Here is a 22327-nt window from a genome sequence, read left to right on the forward strand (position 1 = left end):
CCGCTGGGAAGCAAACTGATTGGTTATCTTGTGAATGTTACAATAAATGAAGGCAGGGTTGGATTGGCATGTATGCACGTTGCACTTCTTTCCCACCGCACATAGCCAATCGTACTTATCGGAGTGGGGAGGGGGGACCACAAGCTAAACACAAAAAGGTGCGAGTTGACACAGTGACGGGGTGAGTTGGGTGAGTGTTATCACGTTTGATCAAAGTTGTATCTACGGATGGTGTTGTTGAGCATTTTTCAGCAAACCCCATCTGTCGTGTATCTGAAAATAAAGTGGTTCATCCTTTTTCCACACGCACATGCTGTCTCCTGAATTTAGAACACCCCAGACCAGTGTGTTTGAAATTAAGATCGGTATAGTTAATGGCTTCCTAATAGAGGTTTAATACACGATTAAAATGTCAACATGGGAGGCCATTACCTTTCAAGGTGTAATTTAGTAAATGCAGCACTGCTGAATGCTAAGATCAAACATTACTGTAAAGTGAATTTGAATATGACAATTTGTTATTAGTGTGACTTAAAAAAAACTGGATACAATATTCGGCTTCCTAGTTATGGTTTGGTCACTATAATGTATAACATTATCAATGGCATTACTGAAAGATAATTTAGCAATGTATGTATGTTGAACTTCTTTAGCACCGTACATAGCCAACTATGCTAATCGGAGGTGCGGTAGACATTTTGGAGTCTAGGTGGCATACATGAGTGAATTTAATTATGGTAAACATTACATTCTGATGAACAATTTACCAGAAAATGATATCCTGGTTGCTGCTTCACATTACAGTTGAACTCCTCTTATTCGAACTGACGTGGGGGAACTTGGTATGAGATATGATAGACACCGATCCATGAAAAGAATTTCCTTATCCACTTCATCACTTGTGGATAAGAACGTACGTATGTAGAACTTTTTTCGCACCGTACGTAGCCAACCGTGCTCATTGGAGGTGCGGGGAAGGACAACAAACTAAACACAACAAGTTAGTTTTAAAGAAATTCGTTTCCAATCTAGATTATTTATGAGTGCATAGCCTCAGTGGCTTCCTCATGTCGGAAGGAGGAGCATTCCAGACGGATGCGGTGACCGTCGTCTTTGTTCGATGGCCAGCCAGAAGAGGGCAAGGCCAACACATCTGCTTGAGTACAATCCACTCATTCGTCTCCGTACCACCTCGTTCATTGAGGCTCTCAAGAGGATAACCACATTTCCGTCGTGTGCATGTGAAATATTTACAGAGGTTCAGATCCGCGACCGTAAATGCATTTTTTTGGGTAAATTAATTCATTCGGAGGGCACGTTAATCGCCGAGCCATGCGGCAGCGTCCGCGGTGGCTCCGCGTGGTTCCCGCAGAACTCCGCCGAGCTTGGCCAGTGGACATCGTTCGTACGGCGCCACAGCAGCAGTTTGGGTTGTCATGCAGACCCCCCCCCCCCCCCCACAAGGGTGTAGGTTGGCTGCACAGAACCCTTGACCCTGTACCAAGCCTGTTCAGCAGGGGCCCACTGATGGCATGGCAGGTTGAAGCCAGGTGGACAGGCTGTCGGATCCGCGATAAGGGACTGGTTCGGTGATGATGTTGCCCTCCATTCCTCCCACCAGCTGGTCTTTGTCAAGCAGTCCTGGCGTGGATGTTTAACCCACTGGAGAATGGTGAGTGTCGATGTTGTGCTTTGCTTCACGGCATAAACGGAGTTTCCACAGGTGACAAAATCTATCAATCACAAACGAGCACTGGCATACGAGGTTTCTGCCACAGAATTTGATTAAGATGATTCATATTGTGTTCAAAATCATACGGTCGTATGTACATATACTGAAGGTGCATTACTATACTCTTTGGTTCTTTCGGTAAAGTCACGTAGGTAGAAAAACAAGCAATCGTCTTCAACCTGACGATTGCTTGTGTAGCGATCGAAACGTCGTGATCTATGATTTTTTCTACCTACGTGACTTTACCGAAATAACCAAAGAGTATGGATTCCTGCAGTCACGAAAGCTTCAAATCAAGGTTCATTACTATATTGCCATTTAGGCAATGCTGATTTACGATAGCATCTGTGAAATACGGCATCGCGGAGTTGGGACAATGGCACACACAGGCAAGATTGTCCCAGGCGAGATCATGTGATAAACAACTTATCCACGGCAGCATCCCTATCGCGACTCTCCTGTAGTATAAAGGTCATTGCTGCAATGTTCGCACAATCTTTAGTCGAAATCGAAAGTAAAATCATGGAAATCTCTGAAGTGTGTCGAGTCACGTGCAGTTTGGTTTACATTACGGAATTGTTTTTGAAACAGTTTTTTTAATGAATGATCTAGTCACATGCATGCGGGTCTCTTTAGTCGGTAAAGAAAACAAGTTGTCACCCACGTAGTTGAGTAGACATCCAGGCGCTATCCTTACATATTCACGTTTATTTCCTGTGCATCGCAGCGGTGATTTCGCGACCAGTGTAAGACGATTAATATTTCATGAAAATTGCACAGTGTTCACGTATTTCTCCTCTCAATCACTTTTTATTTATTATATGTGCCGACATGGCAACGTGTTGCCAAGCCAAACTGTCAAACCCACGGAACCGGGGACGTCCATTTAATTGCCTTCAAACTATCACCAAAGACAAGAATTCGAATTGGTGACAGACCTTTTCCGTCGCAGCATCAACGTTGTGGAACAACCTCGCTTCCTCCCTTGACATTGTCAATCATCCTCCATCAAAAAAATATATCCTCAAGCAGAAGATTAGCACTGGTTACAACCACGTTAGCAAAAGCGATTTGTAACCCTTGACCCATGTGTCGATAGTTCACTGTTAATGTGCAATTTTATTGAGGGACTGTGCGTTGTTCTTGTTGTTGTTGTTGTTGTCTCGGTCTGGTCTGGGACTGTTGTTGTTGTCTTTGATGTCTCGCCTAAACTTGCATTTAGTGTAAAAAAAATCGGCAGGAATTAATTGACTTTTGTAATTAATACTTCTATATTTTATTTATTTTAGTGACTATCTTACCTTTCCTATATAGTAATAGGTTTTTACCCTTTCAACTGGTACAAAAACCTATTACTATATTTTTCCACTGGTAAAGGAGGTCTCATAGTGTCTTTGCTATATACTTTGCAATCCTATCGGTTTTTGTAATATTTGCTTTTTGACCCGATCCTATTGGACATCTGTGAGAAAGAGCTTCAAAGGTCATCAGGTTCCTCCAGATGTTAATAAAGATTCTGACTAGCTCCACATCATATTGCCTTGGGTAAGTAAGGGCCACAATGTAATGTTGAAATCCTGCATGTGGTTTATTATCAATCACAATAGAAAATGTGTGGTCCACCACTCATTCGTTTGTATTCAATAAGAAAATTGGATCAATAATTTTGCTTTGTCGATACAATATGCATTGCTTTAACGAAAGCAACCTACAATTTTCCACTATAATAGATTATCACTGCAGTCACGTAGGTAAAACAATCAATAAAATAAAATAAATGAAAACAACTCAATTAAATCACGACGCAACACAAGCTTCCTTCATCAGGAAGCTTGTGTTGCCTCCGAAACGTCGTGATTATATTTAGTTGTTTTCATTAATTTTATTTTATTGATTGTTTTACCCACGTGACTTTACCGAAAAAAACAAAGAGTATGAATCCTTGCAGTCACGAAAGCTTCAATCTATAATTATCACTGCAGTGATTCGTGCAGTGTTACGGAAGCGTCATAATTATACTTTAATTAGATAGTATCCATGACGAGTATCTGGTTTCAAATTTATATACATTTTTCCAACAAAATTTAAAGGCCGTATACATTTGTATCAAGTTTATTCCTCCGATTGAGTGTCCAAACAAATTTAATTTGAATACATGGAACTTATTTGAATCACAAAGTGAATTGCAAACCAGGCACATTGTTATTCAAATGAATTATTCAAGAACCATTGAAGACTAAACGTCTGGGATTGTTGCAACTATAACATAAAAAGTGCAGCTGGCACGGGATGGGTCTCGTTTATCGAGTTTAGACAATTAACGCCTCCAATTTACTATGGAATTGATTGTTTGCCCATATCGTTGGTCCGTGCAAAGAGACAGTTATTAGGGGGCAGAACAGATCTTTTCAATTTTCGTTAACAAAAGCTTCATTTGTTGATATCGCAGAATCAATGTATTGTTACCACTTAATCGTGCTATATGAAGAAAAGCCTTTACCCAATGCGTCACCTATAACAGCATATAACGTTTCCTTTTAAGGGCAATGCTATTGATGGATGCGTTGAGTTTTAGCATTATAAACACTGTTTGGGCAAAAAATGCAGAGTATGCACGTAATAGACGTTGAAACTCTTTCGCAACGTACGGATCCAACCGTGCTAATCGGAGGTGCAGAAAAGTAGTGGGCAATTAGCTGTGACGTCAATGGTCTACGCACCTCGAATCGTTGCACCGTTTTCTCACAATGGGCCTCGACTATCAAGTTTTCGTCGAACATTCTAACGCGTCCGCGATTGTGAAGGTCGGTGAATTACCCGGATTGTTGTGTTTACAGGTAATGACCCCATAGAGATAACAACCATCTGAGTGTGACACTCAACGTCAACTCATTCTCATATTATTATTATTTTAGTATATTATTAAATTATTTTATTATGTTTTATTTTTATTATTTTATTATTTCCATTCTACGTGACTTTACCGAAAGAGCCAAGAAGATGAATCCCTGCAGTCACGAAAGCTTTAAATCGAAATTTCATTCGAAGCTGTTTAATTCAGGTTATACTCATTAGTAGTATAATATCACAGTCACGTGACCAGGGGCTCAATGGGTAGAGCAAGCGGCTCACTGCTGGAAGGTTGCAAGTCAAAATCTTGGTTGGGGGTTGACTGAGCCCATCATCCCTCTGGGGTCTATACAACTAGTACCACTTTGTGGAAAAGTCAGCAGTGGTCGTCATATCCAGAGACTCAACCCCGTAATGGAAGTGAGGAATCTCCACCGTTGGCTCAGCAGGGCTATGAATAGAAGATGGACACTGCCTCAGTGCTTCATGAGCAGGAAAATACTCTTGACTTTATTGACTCAGTAGTAAGCGATCGTGTACATGAATCATTTACAATGTAAAAACATATATATAACACATTCCTGCGGAGGGAGCTGGTAGGAACGTTGGGTTGCTCGCTCAATGGCCAGGGTCAACGGCGGCGTGGTGTTTTCCGCAAATATGCCCGACTGTGAGGGCGGGCACAAGCCGGCGTGAGTAGGTTAAACGTTGAGTTTTATAAGGGCACCACGGGGTGACCAGCCCCTCCCCACCCAGCCCCACCCCTCCCAACCCCCACCCAGCCCCTCCCTCCCCACCCAGCCCCTCCCTGCACGACGGACACAATAATCCCCTGTGGGCTGGTGTAACCAGGAGGTTCCTACCAGTATGAGTGAGTAAGAACAGCGGTGAGCTGTCATGGCCCATGTAACATTTGCCGTAAGTTAGAATGAGGAAAACGCACGATAGATGATACCATTGCTGCTGCAGACGAGACTCTACAGTTGCTTTCAATTGCATATTGGTGCAAAACATGCTTTTGAACACTTTTTGTCGACCAACTCTGAAAATACAGATTTTTTTTGGGGGGGGGGGAGTTTGTAATGCACCGCAAGTGTTGTCAGTAATGAGTATAATATTTCACCAGTGCCGAGTTTCTATTTAGTTATTAGCGAATGTATTTATTTATTTCAAAATATCCTCCTCCGAACCTTTAAACTCCTCTTCCCGAGCATGCAGCTACTGCGTCTAATCCATCGGGCACAGTTGGCTGCAGTTGGACATGCGCCAGAGTTCATTGCAGTAGCTTTCCCACCGGGGTCATGCAGGGCCGATAGGGGTCACGCATCGATCAGGGGTGTTATGATTCATCGCTGGGCGACACGCGCGATCCTCGCTCGCAGCCTGCACTTTGTGAAAATGGGGCCCATTATCGCGGAACAGGGACAATTATGCAGCGTTCACGGCGTCACTCAGAATCACCCCCGAGTTCAACTATTTGGCAGATTAAACTTGATACGGCGACATTTGTGCACATTAATTATGGAACGCAATAACGCGTTTAGCTCGTTCTGCTACAAACATTGCGCAAATTAAGCCATGCTCATGGCACAACGTGGCGTCTTTTATTAAAAACAATTTCCGTGATGGAAAGATTTTAATTATAATGTTATAATTACAGTCGTTTCAAAAATAAAATTAGCTTGCCTCTCATGCATTTCAGCAGGGTCCAAATAGATTTTTTTAGTTGTGGCACAATGGCACGGAAGTTTAAAATAAATACGGATGCAATTTACGTGGTTATTATCTATAATTGCGTAGCTTTTGTCATTGCGTCTTACTATAAACAACAACCAATCACAGGAAGACACTGGTACCATCCTAAATGTCCATAAGCACGACATTGTCCTGTATGCAAGAACACGTAAACAAACACACACACATTAACATAAAACAAAGGACACATACATACATACAAGCATATATGCATTCAAGCCCTCTGTTGTCAACAGCCTTGGCTCAGTGGCACACTCACGTACAATCATTTGTCGCACTGAGCCAAATATCCTAAATGAAAATGTATTTCGTGAAGAAAAATGGAAGATGAAAGTGAGGCAATAAAAAAACTGTTCCCATGGAACAAACCCGTGTCTTGTTCAGTCGAGTTCCTGTTTGTGACCCTTTGTCGATCCACTACTGGATGAAGGCCTTCCCGTGGCGCTTTGGTCACGAATGTTGTTTGACCGTACCTCGTCGCACTGCTCATTGCAGATTGATGATGTTTCAAAACGGCACGTCAGTGAAAAACGCCAAAATGTTTATTCTTGGTTCTTTCGGTAAAGTCACGTAGAAGGGAATAATTATTCACCTGAAGACGGCTGCTTGCGTTGTGGCCGAAACGTCGTGAGAATTATTTTATTATGTTTTATTTTTATTATTTTATTACTTCCCTTCTACGTGACTTTACCGAAAGAACCAAGAAGATGAATCCCTGCAGTCACGAAAGCTTTAAATCGAAATTTAACGCCAAAATGAATGCGGTAAACCACTGACGTCTCTCGTTGCAGTTTGACTGCAACGAGAGACGTGCGTGGCTTGTGGCGAGTGTGGGAGGGTAGTTTATCTCTGAGAAATTGGCATAAACTTTGAACAAAAAAGACACAGATTTTAGAAGTGCTTGTGCGCTGGGGATTGAAGTAATGACCTCCCATTAACTCACTGAAAACTTGAAATACGTTGACCCAGGTGTAGTAGTGTTTGCAATTCATGAGTCATCGCTCAGCACAAATAACCATCATCCTCATGGAAGCAGGCACCATTAGCGTTGCAATTATGCAATTATGGTATTTACAAGTTGTTAGCAATTGAAATTATATTGAAAGGCCACATCCATCAGGACGGGTCTAAATTAAACAGTTATTTTAACCTTGAAATCGCAAAAACAATGCGCGTCTACCACATACATACAAGAGTACGTATTATATTGTACAACTTTCCCTTAACTGCATACGTATTTGATACAAAGGCGAATTTTCTACAACGCTTGTAAACAACGGCACAAACTATGCATGCATTCGACGGGTAGTTTAGCGATGTGAGAACACTGTTCAAGGTCTGCTCGGCGCACGCAGAGTTAGCCCTAAAAACAATTCCTCTTCACGTTTTCCGAAAGCTTCAAGTGAAAACACAACCGGTCGAGGGGGAACACTTCTCGGCACATCGTATTCATGAAAACAAAAATGACCATTCAATACTGAGCAGTTTCCTCGAGGTTCATGCTCCCCCCCCCCCCCCCCAAATTCGTAGTCGCGGTGCATTTCGTGGGCCATCTATTAGCGTTGACGCAGAAGTGGCGTGGGAACGGGGCGTCGGTGGCATGTCGCCTTTCGGGCGAAGGGAACAGCGTCTCGAGAGGCATTAAATCTTCAAAACAACAAAACAATACGATTCTTGCAGCGGTGGCCCTAAATCTCTCCGAGGGGGGTGGGGGCTCTCTTTTTTTGTGTGTGTGGCTCCTTTTCGAAAGACGCTGACGGTTTCCCATTGCCGCGTCGGAGGCCAGAGACACAACGAGTTGCCATCATGAATTCTGCTTGCACGAGAAGCTGCCGAACCCCTCCTCCCTGAGGTCGCGAAGGCGAGTCGAGCTGATTGCGCTAAGCAGCGAAACAGTTCCTGTGATTTCAGTGGCAACTTAAACGTGCGGATCCGGCTTCCGATATGTAGAGCGTTATGGAAATGGAATTGAAAGCGTTGGAATGCAATTGGATTTAAGCCCGCTCGGAGAGTCTATGGAACATTTAGACAATTAATAATTCGTACAGCTTACAAAAATTAACTATTATTAGTCGTCTGGCTCCGTCTTTCAACCGCACGCGTTGCCTGCCATGTCTCAGCGATGGACTACCAACTTCCATTCTCCATTCACTGCTGGATGAAGGCTTTGCATTGGCGACATTACCAACTATAATTACACACAGCTACAGTTTATCTCGCCTGTACCGGTGAGCTTGTGACACAAACACACCATTAAAACACCCTTGGAATGCTATTCGTTTAGTTACCTTTTTGTAAAGACACAGAGCAGCTGTTTTTTTTCTTCCAAAGATGTGTTGAGGGAGAAGGGAACGTGGGGGAGTGCATGGTCTGGGGATGCTGTGTGGGGGCGGATTGTCCGGTAGTGGTAGGGCATGGTTGTTGTGAAGCAATGAGAGGTAGAACATGTTATTTATATGGCTCTATATAACATCTAGTGTGGCTTGACTGAGGCCCATTAAAGTATTACATTTAACCGTATGGCTACCACAGATACCTATATCGTAACCTTCATGCAAATATCCAAATATCATTAAAGCTATGTTGTATGGCAGTAGCTTGTATATATAAAATTTTACTTTCAACTTTCGTGACTGCAGGAATTCATATTCTTGGTTCTTTCGGTATAGTCACGTTGATAGAAAATAAAATAAAAATAACGGAAAATAAAATAAATTATAAAAAATATAAATTATAAATTTAAAATAATGAAAGAAAAAAACCCAGGTCGTTTCGATCGCAACACAAGCGGTCTTCATCAGGCGTCGTGGATTTTTTGCTTTTATTATTTTCTTGAAAAATGTATCATCTGTTATTTTAATTTAATTTTCTATCAACGTGACTTTACGGAAAGAACCAATAATATACTTGTCTATATAATTAAGAAGAGACACATATAAGACGATTACTACGGTAGGTTATGTATGTGTGCGAAATAAGTTCAACACACATACATTAGGCATTCTATGCAGATAAGAACAAGCGATGTCAGTCACCCCAAAATGGCAGTGACGTCCCTGCAGCCCCTGTGCCATTCTAGGTACACCTTCAGGCTAAATTGAACGCATAAGGTTTGTTGAAATATAGGCAATTGGCCAGAACAAGGGAGACAAACACAGGTGATCCCAAAAACCATGTATACCAGATGCATACCAGCGTGTGCTCACCACCACCACCCTATCTCAAACCGTGTAATTCCTCCTGGCCTCTCGACTTTTCAGCCGTCTGCGCGCCAAAAGAGGCGCCGGCACGATGAATGGGACCGCATTTCTACAGCAATCGGCAAAATCAGTGACAAGGCTGTTCGTATGGGAGGTTGGGCAGGGTGAGCAGGGGAGCGGTGGTGCAGCGGTTAGCGCGCTGCGCGACGCATTCGGCGAAGCGAGATTGACTCCCGCTCACGGCCATTAATATACAAGTAACAATTATCTGAACTAGTCCTGGACCTCCCTTAGATTGACTCAGCCTCAAATGAGTACCTGGTCCGGTGCGTAAAAACATCGCCACTCGGGAGTCGGGAAAGGCGTGGTGCTGGCCACCCACCCCCTCGTGTACCGTGCCGGCCTTCATAGGTGCTCGCTAACAGCGCTTGCCCCCAACAGTATGTTAAGGCTATACAGGGCATCTTTGTCTTAGTTTTGCAGGGTGAGGGTGGAACGTCAAGCATTGCTGCTGCTCCAGCCACGCCTGAGACACCACTGAGTGTCCGTGTGCCAATGTTTAAGTGTTTAAAGACTATTACAATATTAACATTATAACCTATTTTTTTTTTACAGAATATTCATAACACTTATTATAGGTCACTATGGGAATGAGGTGAATGTGTAGATTTAAAAGAAATAGTGGCTTGTATGAAAACGCATGCCTATCAGTTAAATGGTCTTTGTTAATTTTAGATGTCCTGATCCCCTTTGTGATGCATGCACTGTGCTCGAATGAGGATTTATTAAGTGCCCTCCGCTTTGAACGCATTCCAAGGACACGCAGCCCGTTGCTTATGGCAGTCGCAATAGATGGCTCAATCGTGAATACCGAACTTCGAGCGATGTTCGCCAGCTCTACAATGCGTTGTCAGGTTGTCCTGCGTGTTTGTTGTTTTGTCTGACGTGAAGGGAAGCTTCTTCTTACTGAAGAGGGTTCTCAGCAAATGGAACGAAACGTCGCTTCGTCATGCCAAACAACACGGGGTACAAGCCGAGGACGCGTCTGAGAGATGTCTCTATACAGCACAACCGCAAAAAGCCCCGCATATGTTTGGCAGTGTCATGGCTAAATGTGTCCAATAGAGGGAATACTACCTCCTTGGAAATCGCATTTGGTATTAGCTCAGTCGAGCTGCGTATACCTGAAGAGCTATTACCTATGGGCCAACTTCAAAGAAAAATGTGTGTGCAATATATATGTATGTGTGTTTTGTTACTTACATCTAAAGAATGTACAATAATGCTACCATCCCTGTTCTTGTTAAGTGTTCAATAAAATAATTTGACATTTGTATTTTTTCCTTTTCAAAGTAATTTATTCAGAAAAAAATTATAATTATGCCCAGATAAAAGGCTTACATTCCCATCACTATCCGAAATATTTAATTCGGTTATGTATTTTAAAGTGATAAAATGTCATACACAGATGAAATGCGTAGCTCGTTTGGCCATAGCGAGATTTCGCCATCAAACTACTCACGTTTCCATGGGTGTCCATCAAAAAGGAGAAAGCCTCGTGGCGAATTACGAAAACCGAATCGTTATCCTCTTACGCACACAAACTTCTCACAATCGCCACGTGGGTAGAGACTCTGAGTGATGGTTATCATGGCCCGGAGTGTCATGCTGAGAATTCAGACGACATTTCTGACTGAATAACTCATAATTTAATCGGCAATATATTATAATTCTTACGCTTGTTTATCCATGAGAGTCTCACTGAGTCCCATGACTCTTTTTCAGGAGGGTCCTGCCAAATATTTGCAGTGATTGCTCTGCACTGTGTATTTAAGTTGAATAAGTTGCCGATATTTCTCAAATTTGGACCGTGTCGCCTGTACACAATATGACTAACTCTCGCAAATAACGGCACGGGATATATGTAACGTACGGCGGAGAAGCGGACGGCGTCAATACTAACCAGGGCAGCCGCTGGAGTCGGAACCGTGAACCTCTTCAGCGAGCGGCGACCGCGCTCACCGATGGGCCCACGTCACCGCAGGGTGACGTCATGGCGACATCCGCGTCAACTTCACCAATGCCGAGAGAGAACAGCTGGGATGAGGTGGCGTGAAACGAAACACAATTTACCTCTAAATGGCATACGAAGAGAATGAGTAGTGTTGTTTTTTTTCCTTTCAATTTCCGCAACACGACTCTTATCAAATATAGCATGTATTGGTGCATTTTTTTTGTAGTAATTACAACGAAAATGTGAATTGATTTACAATAATAATTTTTTTTGCTAATTACAACGGACAAAATGTCGGTCAGTCGAAGGGAAATTTTACAAAATGAAAAATAATTATGTTACAACTTTCCAAAGAAAATCAATATAACTGAAGAGAAAGCGTGGCATAATGTGCATGCATAAAGGCCCCGTACACTAAATGGATAGAGCCACGAATTATTGTCTGTGACAATTATTGATTTCTCAACAATCAAACAAGACATTGTGAACAATGGGGAAGACATTTTTTCAAATTTGAAAGCTTTCTCGGCCCATCTCTCATTTGTTCTAGAATCTGTGCTGTTAATTTTTATTTACATGTACCAACGGCTAAGGGCCAGGCCGACAAAACTTCATCCACCAACACCATTCACAAAAAAGCTGCCTTGCACATTAATATCAATGTATCTTCTTATATTTTTTGTTTAACATTGTACACTGCAACCGGTGTGTATTTAACCACGCCAAGCTGGGTTTGTGGATAAGGACTGAGAGAACCCACCCCCCCCTCCCCAATTGCATTCATCAGCAGCACTGCGTTTGAACAGTAAACATATACAATGTAAAACGTATATAATCTAACAGGATAACGCTTCAGGCAATGTCCCTCCTTCTGAGCAAAGAGAGAGAGAGAGACCGCAGTGAGAGTGTTTTAAATGCCACGCTGGGAGGTTGAACCGGCGACCCCTGGATTACAATTCGGGTGTGCTATCCATTGGACCATGGAAGCAAGAATATGTATGAACACAGCATGTGTTCAACATGTGTGGAGTTCTTCTTGGTCCTTTCGGTAAAGTCACGTAGAAGGGAAATAAAAAAAATAAAAAATAAAACATAAAGCATACCTGAGGACGGCTGCTTGCGTTGTGGCCGAAACGTCGTGAGAATTATTGTATTATGTTGTATTTTTATTATTTTATTATTTCCCTTCTACGTGACTTTACCGAAAGAACCAAGGAGATGAATCCCTGCAGTCACGGAAGAAGCTTTAAATCGAAAAATGTGTGGAGTTGTCTCCGCACAGCCCATTTTGTCCGCTGTAATTCTCAAAGATGTAATTATTGTAAATCGATTCACATTCTTTGCTGCAATTGTTTCACAGTAGCACATTATTCACATAGGCAGCCAGCTCACGGCACCAGCACCACACGACTCAGTGGGAATTCCCTTTTCTAAGGGATCGACCGTAGTGGGTCAGAAACTCTTTTTTTGTTTGTTCCAAAAAAAAAAGAACTCCTCCCACTCTTCAAGCCGCAGAAGCATACATTTTAAACCAGAGGCAAAGACAAATGTGTGAGTGGGCATCTGTCCCAGTGTGGGAAGACCTCCGCAAGGGCGGTGTGGGAAGACCCCCGCAAGCCAAAGTTGTTAGCTTGCATCCAGTGAAGTTGTCTGCACCACCCCCCCACCCACCATCATCACCACCCCCTCTAGGGAGGTTCTCTGTGTGCGACATCACGGGCACTCTGGGATCATCAAACGCTCAGACACGCTCATACAAAACACACCCAGACCCAACTAACACACCCACTCCTAAATGCACACCCCGCATGCAAACACACATCACTGCTGAGCACACGTGACCCCCCCACCCCCCCCCCGACACAATCTTCTCACTTACCTGCCTGCCTGCAGGTGAGTGGCGCTGTATCAGGCTGCAGACGTTCTGCGAAATATTTCGAGGTTGCACTGGTGTTCATAAAATAACCTCTTTGGTAAGTTAAGATTATTGTTAACTTTGTTACGATGTAACTGTACGCGTTCTTTTTTTAAATCTGCCCTCGCGCAACGGGGCTTTACACGAAACGTTAACTTCTTATAAAGTATAATGTATTTCAGCTTAAGGCACATCGAATATGCCAACAGCGGTATTTTAAGGCAGTCTACAATGCAATACATACGACGACGTAAAATGTGCATTATTACTTGAAATACAGAAGTTGCACGATAAGGGTGAGAAAAGTGTGAATAGCAAGTGTTCTTCAAGGTGCTGTAACTTGAAGGCTAAATGTTACGCCAGCGATGTCTGTTTGACAACTTAATTTTATTGTGAAGAGCGTTCATTGTTTAACTTTCGTTTTTTTTAAGTTTGTTCACGTTTGCTACGGAATGCAGCTTTAAAAAAAACAGACTTGCAGTTGGCTTTTGCAAGACGCGATTAAAGCAGAATACCTATACGTTTCCTATTGTGATGTCGCAGAGGCAATGCGTCTGGGTGTCCAGACATCCCCAAAGTGTTGAAATTTGTATTTGCGAGTTTGTGATTTTCTTTATTCAAAAGGGCGACCACACGAGTCGCCCGTTAGTGCGCAGGTTTTATAAAACCACTCAGTGGTTCGGGAACTCGCGAGGGTGTGGGCGAACGTCCCGCATCCTGCTTGGAATCGAAGCAAAAGGGAACCAACCAGTCGCTTGTAGCGCGGAGAACATCGGCTTCCAAAGTGCGGCAGGGCTTGCTCTATGCGGAGTGGTGCCGCGCACTAAAAGGCAATTGTCTCTCTGTTGTGGCCGAAACGTCGTGAGAATTATTTTATTTTGTTTTATTTTTATTATTTTATTATTTCCATTCTATGTGACTTTACCGAAAGAACCAAGAAGATGAATCCCTGCAGTCACGAAAGCTTTAAATCGAAATTGTGTCTCTCTGTTACAACGCAGCCCTGCACTGTTTACGGCTAACAGAGCAAACGTGCTGTGGGATGTATAGGTGATTACGGGATATGCTATGCGTGATATATATTGTTTAAGTTAAAGTTGTACGCTTCCGAGTGAATAATTTTCGCACCTCCGATGAGCACCGTTGGCTACGCATGGTGCGAAAGAAGTTCCAGGAACATGCACAATAACTAGGAAAAATATATACCATCTACTGCTGAGCAACAGAATGTGCAAGATAAATAAAGGTTGCACGCTTGTCGGCATAAACACATTGGCTATGTCCATGCAATGCTCAATTACAGCACTGCATAGTTTCCTTGAACCAAAGCCGAAAAAGGTAGCACCACTTTAGTCTCACCAATTTATTTCTACGGCGAATGAGAGTGCATTCTTTTTTTAAAATAACCGACTGATGAATAATTATCAAACGGTCGTCGCACTGCTCACTGCAAATTGACCCCCCCACCCCACCCATGCGGACATTGGGACCGTTAAAGCGATGCCACCTCGCCGGTGGTGGCTACAGAGTGACAGGACTAGCGTGGGCTCGTGCACAACTATGTTCGCCGTGCGCGGTCAACTCTTGCACGGCCGACAGGCCCATCGGAGACAAGCGTGTCCCCTCTCTCGCCGAGGTGGCGGAGATTCGCGGGCGGCGTTTGAACCGCACCAGAGTTGCTCAAGGGCGATTGCAGATCACGGCGTGGAGTTCACGTAACCCGACCTTTATAATCGACGGTTGCCGATAGACCTTCGCCAGGGTTCTGCGCTCAACGTCAATTCCTCCTGGCACGCACGCTGGTATTCCGATGCTTTTTTGAGACGGCGGGGGGGGGGGGGGTGAGAAAGCGATCGGCACGTGTGCAAAACGAACCCACACAAGGCTATGTAGAAGGTAGAACTTCGTAGAGGTTGTGGGATTATTTGTGGGTCCGTTATGGATTTCTGAGTTTTATCTCCTTGTACTTTGTTTTTCGTCTCACACACACACAAAAAGAAACGGCCAAGCGTCCAATGTGAGAACTTGTTGAAAAGAAAGTATTGGGAATGAGCGTGGCTTCATTTTGTACATGTAGTACCGATGGTAATTCCTTACTCGATGACATCCTTTTACATGAAGAGGGAACAAACTTCAACTTTTTGCAAAAGCAGGATTTCTTGCCGTTTTTGTTCGATGAGGATAATTGAGAAGAAATTGCCCCGAGGAACAAAATACAAAGTCAAATAATAAAAAAGTATGCACGAAACCAATTTTTTCAACCAGCACAGACTCTTTGAGATTCACTGCTCATATCTCAGATTGAAAAAAAATAATTTAGAATTAAAATTTTCTATATGCAATTTGCAGAGTAAAAAAAAACAAATGCAATAGGATATCAAGACATGCCTACAGGCAAGGCCTCCAATGTGTTTTTGACCTGGACCACATTCCATACAGTGCTCGCCAAGCTGCATTGGCTTCTGTCTTCCGAACGAATACATTATAATGTCGAGCTCACTACACACAAAGTGCTTGCCACAATGAACCACAACACCTTGCTGACCTCGTCAAGGAGCATAAACCATCATCACGCGAACTCCAGTCATCCTTGCAGCGGCGATTTTTGGCTAACCATCGAACAAAAACGGTCACTGCATCGCGCGCTTTCAGATAGCTCCAGGAAGCCACTGGAGCTATGCACTTTTAAAATTTAGATTGAAAACTAATTTCTTTAAAACTGATTTTTGTGTTTACCTCTAGTTTGTTGTCCTTCCCCCGCACCTGCGGTGTAAAAATAAGTTCCACATAGACACAGGTTGTTCAGCTCCCCGGCACATGGAGCGAATCGTTGGACATCTCACTGAACAACACAACAGGCAGTATATTTTCTCCGAGCATCACGCAGCATAACCCGAAAACACATCAGAGAGAATACTGCGCATCTGTGAAAACCTTCACGGTAATATGACCAGCAGGACGTTACCAATGGCCTTCCAGTCCTGCAGCAGGTGGCCACATAACTCTCAATTTTGTATTGTGCTTGTTCATCCAGGCAAACCTCACGGAGTCATGACTCTTTTCCCAGGAGGGTCCTGCCAACTTTTCGCAGCAGGGGAGGGGGGCGAGGATTGGCATGTTTAACCCCAATTGAGTGATTGTTTCAAGTTTGACACATTTGGACCATGACACCGGCACACAATGGCCTAACTTCTGCAAAAGACTTTACAAGATTTTTCAAGGCCCACCGCGAAAGCAGACGGCGCGTGCGTGTCTGTAATAACCAGGGGAGGCCGCTGGAGCCGAACCGTGAGACTCACGTCACAGCCCGGACAGCACCTTCGCTTGGTAACCAATGCTGCCTGTGTCGCTGCAGCAATGGGAGGGCGAGCGAGTCTGCGCGGGGATATGCGCTGCCTGCTTGTGCCGCTGTGTGTGCTGCTGCTGGTGGTGTGGCCAGCGGCAGGGAGTCCGCACGAGGAGAGAGGGGACAGGGCCTCCCTGCCACGGGTCAGAGGGCGGGCGCGCCAAAAGCTGCTGCTCAACGATGAATCCAAAGGTAATGGGGCAGGAGCGCTGGAGATGATGGTGGTGGACGCGAAGGACGTTCAAATGGCACGCGGACACATTTCAAGAGATTGTTTGGACATGCAACGGAATGTATTCTGATGTTTTGAAATGTGTAAGGTTTTGGCGCCAATTATTATGGGGAATTCATTGATTTACTTGCAACTGACCAAAGCAACTCATTGCGATGCAATTTGTTTCGGGCAAAGGCAGACATGGCCCTAAAAAATATTCACATTTTTTCATAAATCTGCAAGAAGTGGACATTATTTAGCTATACTCTATTCAAAAACAACGTAACTTTAGTCTTAAATTGATGAATTGTGGGTGCATTAATAGTATTTCCAGGTAACCAACATCGGTCCCAAACAACGAAATAACCATTCGGTAAGTCTTAATAATTTCATCCGCCATTCGTGCAGCATAAAAGCACCGTGACTCGAGGGTAATATGCCGCTTGGACCGTAACTTCCCGCTAACTGTGCCGCCACAAGACGGCGCGTGCCCGGTGGAGGTGGCCTTCCTGCTCGACAGCTCGGAGAGCGCCAAGGCGGCGAACCACGCCGAGGAGAAGAAGTTCGTGCTGAGCTTCTCCGAACGGCTCGAGCACCAGCACGTGCCGGGCGAGCGCAAGGCGAGCTGGCGCATCGCCGTGCTGCAGTACAGCAGCAGCGTGCGCATGGAACAGCGCTTCAACGACTGGCGCGGCCCACAGAACTTCCGTTCGCGCATCCAGCCCATGGGCTACATCGGCCACGGCACCTACACCACCTACGCCATCACCAACATGACGCAGCTGTTCCTGAGCGAGTCCAGGACCAGCGGCGTCATGCTCGCCGTCCTGATGACGGACGGCGAGGCTCACCCGCGCAACCCCGACATCGTGGCGGCCACCACGGACGCCAAGAACCAGGGGGTGCGGCTCTTCGTGGTGGGCCTCTCTGGCCTCGCCGAAGAGCCGGCCAACGCGGCCAAGCTGCGGCTGCTGGCCAGCGTGCCGGCCACGCGTTATGTGCACAACATGCGCGACAGCGGCGTCATGGACAAGCTCCTCAAGGAGATGGTGAGGGGACCATCTTTTTTTTTTTTGCAGGATGGGAATTAGGTGGACGCGAGAGACATTTTTTCCTCACGTCTTGATTCCGTTGAGCGAGTGCTCTTGGAGGATGTCGCTGCTGTGCCTTTCCCTAATATATCGCTTGTGAGTTAAGTTTTGAGGTGAGTGGAGATCTGTATAAAAAAATATATTGCTTCAGTCTGTGAAAAGAAAAAAGAGGGCAGAAGGTGCTCTCTCAGAACGGGACTCTAGAATTGACTCAGAAAATGGTTGAGAATATGCTGGATTTTTTCACGTAAAAATTTCACGCCTTTAGCCACGATCGGGCTTTGCGGGACGGTCAAATGGAAACTTTTTGCGAAGCGGTAATTAATCTTAGAGAAGACTCAATGCTTCAAATCTGAAGGTAATTGCAATTCATCACCGTGCCTTGATTTGCTGACGTCCTGACATACCAGGCTGTCAGCCTCGGTACTCGTGTGGAGCCCGAGTTGGAAAAATGCCTCAGGGTTAGTCCCTCGCCACCTGAAGAGACGCGATGGTGGTGGAGTTTCCACGTCGTAGATCTGTGCGCAGAGTTGCACGGCGGCGTGAATACATCTTTCCGAATGTTTAGTACACGAAACGAACCAGTGTCACATCGACGGGCATGTCACGTAAAAACAAATGGACGATGTGTTAACGCTTGACTTTCGTTTATATTCCAGTCTCTGTTGGCATCAGAAGGGGTAAGCGCTACACGTTCTGTGCTTGCATCATACACAACTCGAGTTCTCTCCGCAAATGTAATATTTTCACCACCGAATGTTGACCGTGTGCGCAATGTGTAAACTCTCCTGGCTTCGTTTGACATCCAATTCAAACGCACGACTCCGTGTTCACTTGCAGTGCGCCGCCCCTGCCAAATGCGCCTGCGAGAAGGGAGAGCGTGGGCCCGCGGGTTTACAGGTGAGAAAAACACGTTTTTATATTGCAATGCTCTTTCCCGGAATGTCTGGATTCGTGACATTTCTGCATCGCTGTGGCCACAAAATTATTTTTTTGGTTTTTACCTTCACCAAACTTGAACATTGAAACGCGCCTCATGCTGATGACCTTTTTATGTTATGAATAATCCATTACAAGTAACAGGGCCAAAGGCTTTGAGGGTTTTTAGCTTTATTATTATATTTGTTGCATCGATCGATCCCATTTAGCCATTTGCCTGGCAATTTTGCAAAGGGACAGCCGTGGTGTGTGAGCACCACCACCACAGCAGCAGCAGCAGAGACAAAGAAAAAGACATCAATATTACAGTGAAGGAGTGCAAGGCCCTTCAGGAAAATTGCACCACGAACTAGATATTTGACAAGTCGTAGCATAAACACACGTGAATTTAAAAAAAACAGTGCAAGTATAGTGTGACAGCAAGAGGCGCCAGAAGAGATTAGGTGAAGGTGCCCATGGTATGCCAGAATAGGTCAGTATGTGTAGAGGGCATCGTAATTAAACAATATATTTCCCAAACAAACAATGAATGTAAAATACCCATGATTAAAAATGCATTCCTGGGCACCAGCGCGTCAGCACATGGCGAAGCCTACACTTAACATACCTTCTGTGCGGTATGGAGCCTTATTGACACTATGCACTTTGGGAAATAATTTAAATAATAGCATTAATAGCAGGAGTTGGTACAGGTGTTTGGAAAATAAAACTCTGACCATCTACTTTGAACATGTAGCCAAACGCGTTGCAGGTTAAACTTTACAGGCAGCGTCTCGTCTGATTATTGTTTGGCCTTCTGCCACATTGCCCTTGAGTATGAATAAATCTGCTCACCTGCACTATAAAGCAGACATTCTTACAAGGTATTTTGGTGTTTTGGCAGACGATGCACATAATCGAGAAACTCATTTTTAGTAATGTGGCGAAATCAAACGGCATTTTATCATTCAGCAGTTTTACACCCTGGGGCTGTATAAAATATTTAGTTGCAACGTAATTTCACTCAAAATATAGGCCTCTGAAGTAAAAAACTGCACTTTCATTCAAATAGAGTTATGAGTGGATTTAGCTTTTGTTTTTGCAAATTTTAAGACAGAATATGTACCATTAACAATCGTTGTTGCTGCCTATTCATTATTTTGGTCTGGGTAGTGGTTTGGACAGACTGCTGAAATGTAGTGCTTTGTTGGATTCAGTTAACAGTTAAAATCCTTTGTCCCATCGTCGGTTAGAATGTTTTAAAATCTAAAGAGCGATTTCTGCTCTTGAGGATTTGCGACAGAAGTTCGATCATCGAGGCAATTATAATAACAACAATAACACAAAGCTCCAGGTTTTTTTGAACATTGATTTCGGCAGCACATTAATTACAACTCATCAATTGGGGATGGGCAGGTGGATAAAAAAAGGCAAGCGTGAAGAAGAATATTCAAATGCATATATAATCTGACACATTATTATTCGAAAGAATACTGTCTTGAAGTTGAGAGCGTTTGGAACCTGCGTAGATATAATGGCCAGGAGCACCCAAGCCAATCGGATCCTCAACGGGAGGTGGACCAAAATGTGTTTACCTTCACCAACCAACATTGACCAGCGTCGTGATGTTTGGTGAAAATTCTGAACCACGGCCCCAAGTCCCCCAGCAGCTCCGAATCCAATAGCCATGATGTCATATGGGAAGGTGAGGGAGCAGAAAGTGCTAGAAATCACGAGGTAGGAACAGTACTCCTCCTGTGTGTCATCATACAACAAATAGACATTGGTGAATATTACATACTTGAACTGGAGACAGAACTAGAAATCCAGACAAAACTGACTTAAGAATTACACACCCAGGATCCTTCTCACACATCTACATACATTTCTCACAAGGTTCAAAGTGAATGGATATTTTGGGGGCCAATCAATTGCACAAGAAAGCTGACTTTTCCCATACTTTGCAATCCTATAGTGTTTTGTATTCTTTGTTGTTGTAACTTTATGACCCGCCCCGACTGGACATCTGTGAAAAAGAGCTTGCTAGCTCATCGGATTTCTCCAGGATAATTACAGATTCTGATTCGGGAATTTCTACAATTGACCGCATGCATATGACAAATCAGTTCCTAGAAAAGACACGCGAATATCGTTCACCGCTTGTACAGATGATGAAAAAGATATATTTTTTATTGAGTGGAAAAGAATGCAGCCATCCAAGCTCTTGCAAAGGGCCTTTGTCGGGGTGGCGCCTCGACCCACTGAGAGTCACGTGTCGGGCAGGGCTCGGCGACCTGCGGCTCTGGAGCCGCATGTGACGTCATTCATGAAGGACCACATTGCATTGCGGCTCTTGAAATATTGAGGGGGGGGGGGGTTTCCACCGAATTAAAAAATAATGGCTCTTCTTGTCATTTTGGTTGTCGACCCCTGGGCCAGAGGTTCGTGGTTTGAGTCCGCCAGACAGCCCTTGTTATTACTACCGGCGTATCAACCAAATATACGCGCCGTCTGATCCACAGTGGACTTCAAAAGACCCCCTTGAAGTCACTCAAAGTTGTCCCGATTCAGATTTGCCCTTACCATGTTCATAGGTGCGCACACTCATCCCTTGTCATGTGACGTCAAACAGAGATGGCTTAATGGATTTGGGAGGCTTATGCAATGGACTGGGTGAAGTGCGATAATTCTGCCCGTGACGCTTCACTTTATATGCTGAATTTGGATATAAACTGAGTGAGAACCCATTGAGATACATTATCATCACTCTTTACGCCTCAATGTACTTCAGTTAAGCGGAAATTTTTCTGAATAATTCGTAACAGTTGTTGAAAGAGGAGTAAATTCAAACATTGAAAAGGTGTTAATGGTCTCTGTGGGTATCTGCTGATTATGGGAATCTAACAGCTGTTGGAAAGGGATCAGTGACAACCATACCCTTATGAAATGGTGCACAATATATACTATGCAGTATCCTTTAAAGCAATTGTTTGTGTAGGCTCTGGTGTAAAATCAAATGACTATGGCAAGTTGAACCTCCTGATTGTGTTCAGTTAAAACCATGATACATGAGAGTCAAATGATACATGAGTTAAACCCATGATTCATGCGAGTAATCTTAAGAGAATCCTTGCTGGAAATTGCCACTGGCAATCTAACATCTGACCACATCTGACTGCTGCTATCCTGGTGTGCAACTGACATAGAAACCTCCAATTAACTACGTTTGTGTGATTTGTAGACCTATCAATTTTTCATCAAACACACCGTTCAACAAACTCTGTTCTCATTG

At 44.0% G+C, this 22327-nt stretch overlaps 1 protein-coding gene across 1 annotated transcript in view; it reads left to right on the plus strand.

Moving 5' to 3' along the window:
- Nucleotides 1–13439: 13439 nt before the first annotated feature.
- The window catches only part of LOC144724991 (uncharacterized), a 55248-nt gene continuing 46360 nt past the window's right edge, over nucleotides 13440–22327 (plus strand). The window contains exons 1-5 of the mRNA XM_078604383.1: nucleotides 13440–13524; nucleotides 16822–17004; nucleotides 17507–18075; nucleotides 18777–18797; nucleotides 18958–19017. Coding sequence (XP_078460509.1) covers nucleotides 16824–17004; nucleotides 17507–18075; nucleotides 18777–18797; nucleotides 18958–19017 — 831 coding nt within the window. The 5' untranslated portion in view covers nucleotides 13440–13524; nucleotides 16822–16823. The remainder of the gene's footprint in view (nucleotides 13525–16821; nucleotides 17005–17506; nucleotides 18076–18776; nucleotides 18798–18957; nucleotides 19018–22327) is intronic.

The sequence above is a fragment of the Lampetra planeri genome, chromosome 2, assembly GCF_965212315.1.
Source record: "Lampetra planeri chromosome 2, kcLamPlan1.2.h2, whole genome shotgun sequence".
Taxonomy (NCBI): domain Eukaryota; kingdom Metazoa; phylum Chordata; class Hyperoartia; order Petromyzontiformes; family Petromyzontidae; genus Lampetra; species Lampetra planeri.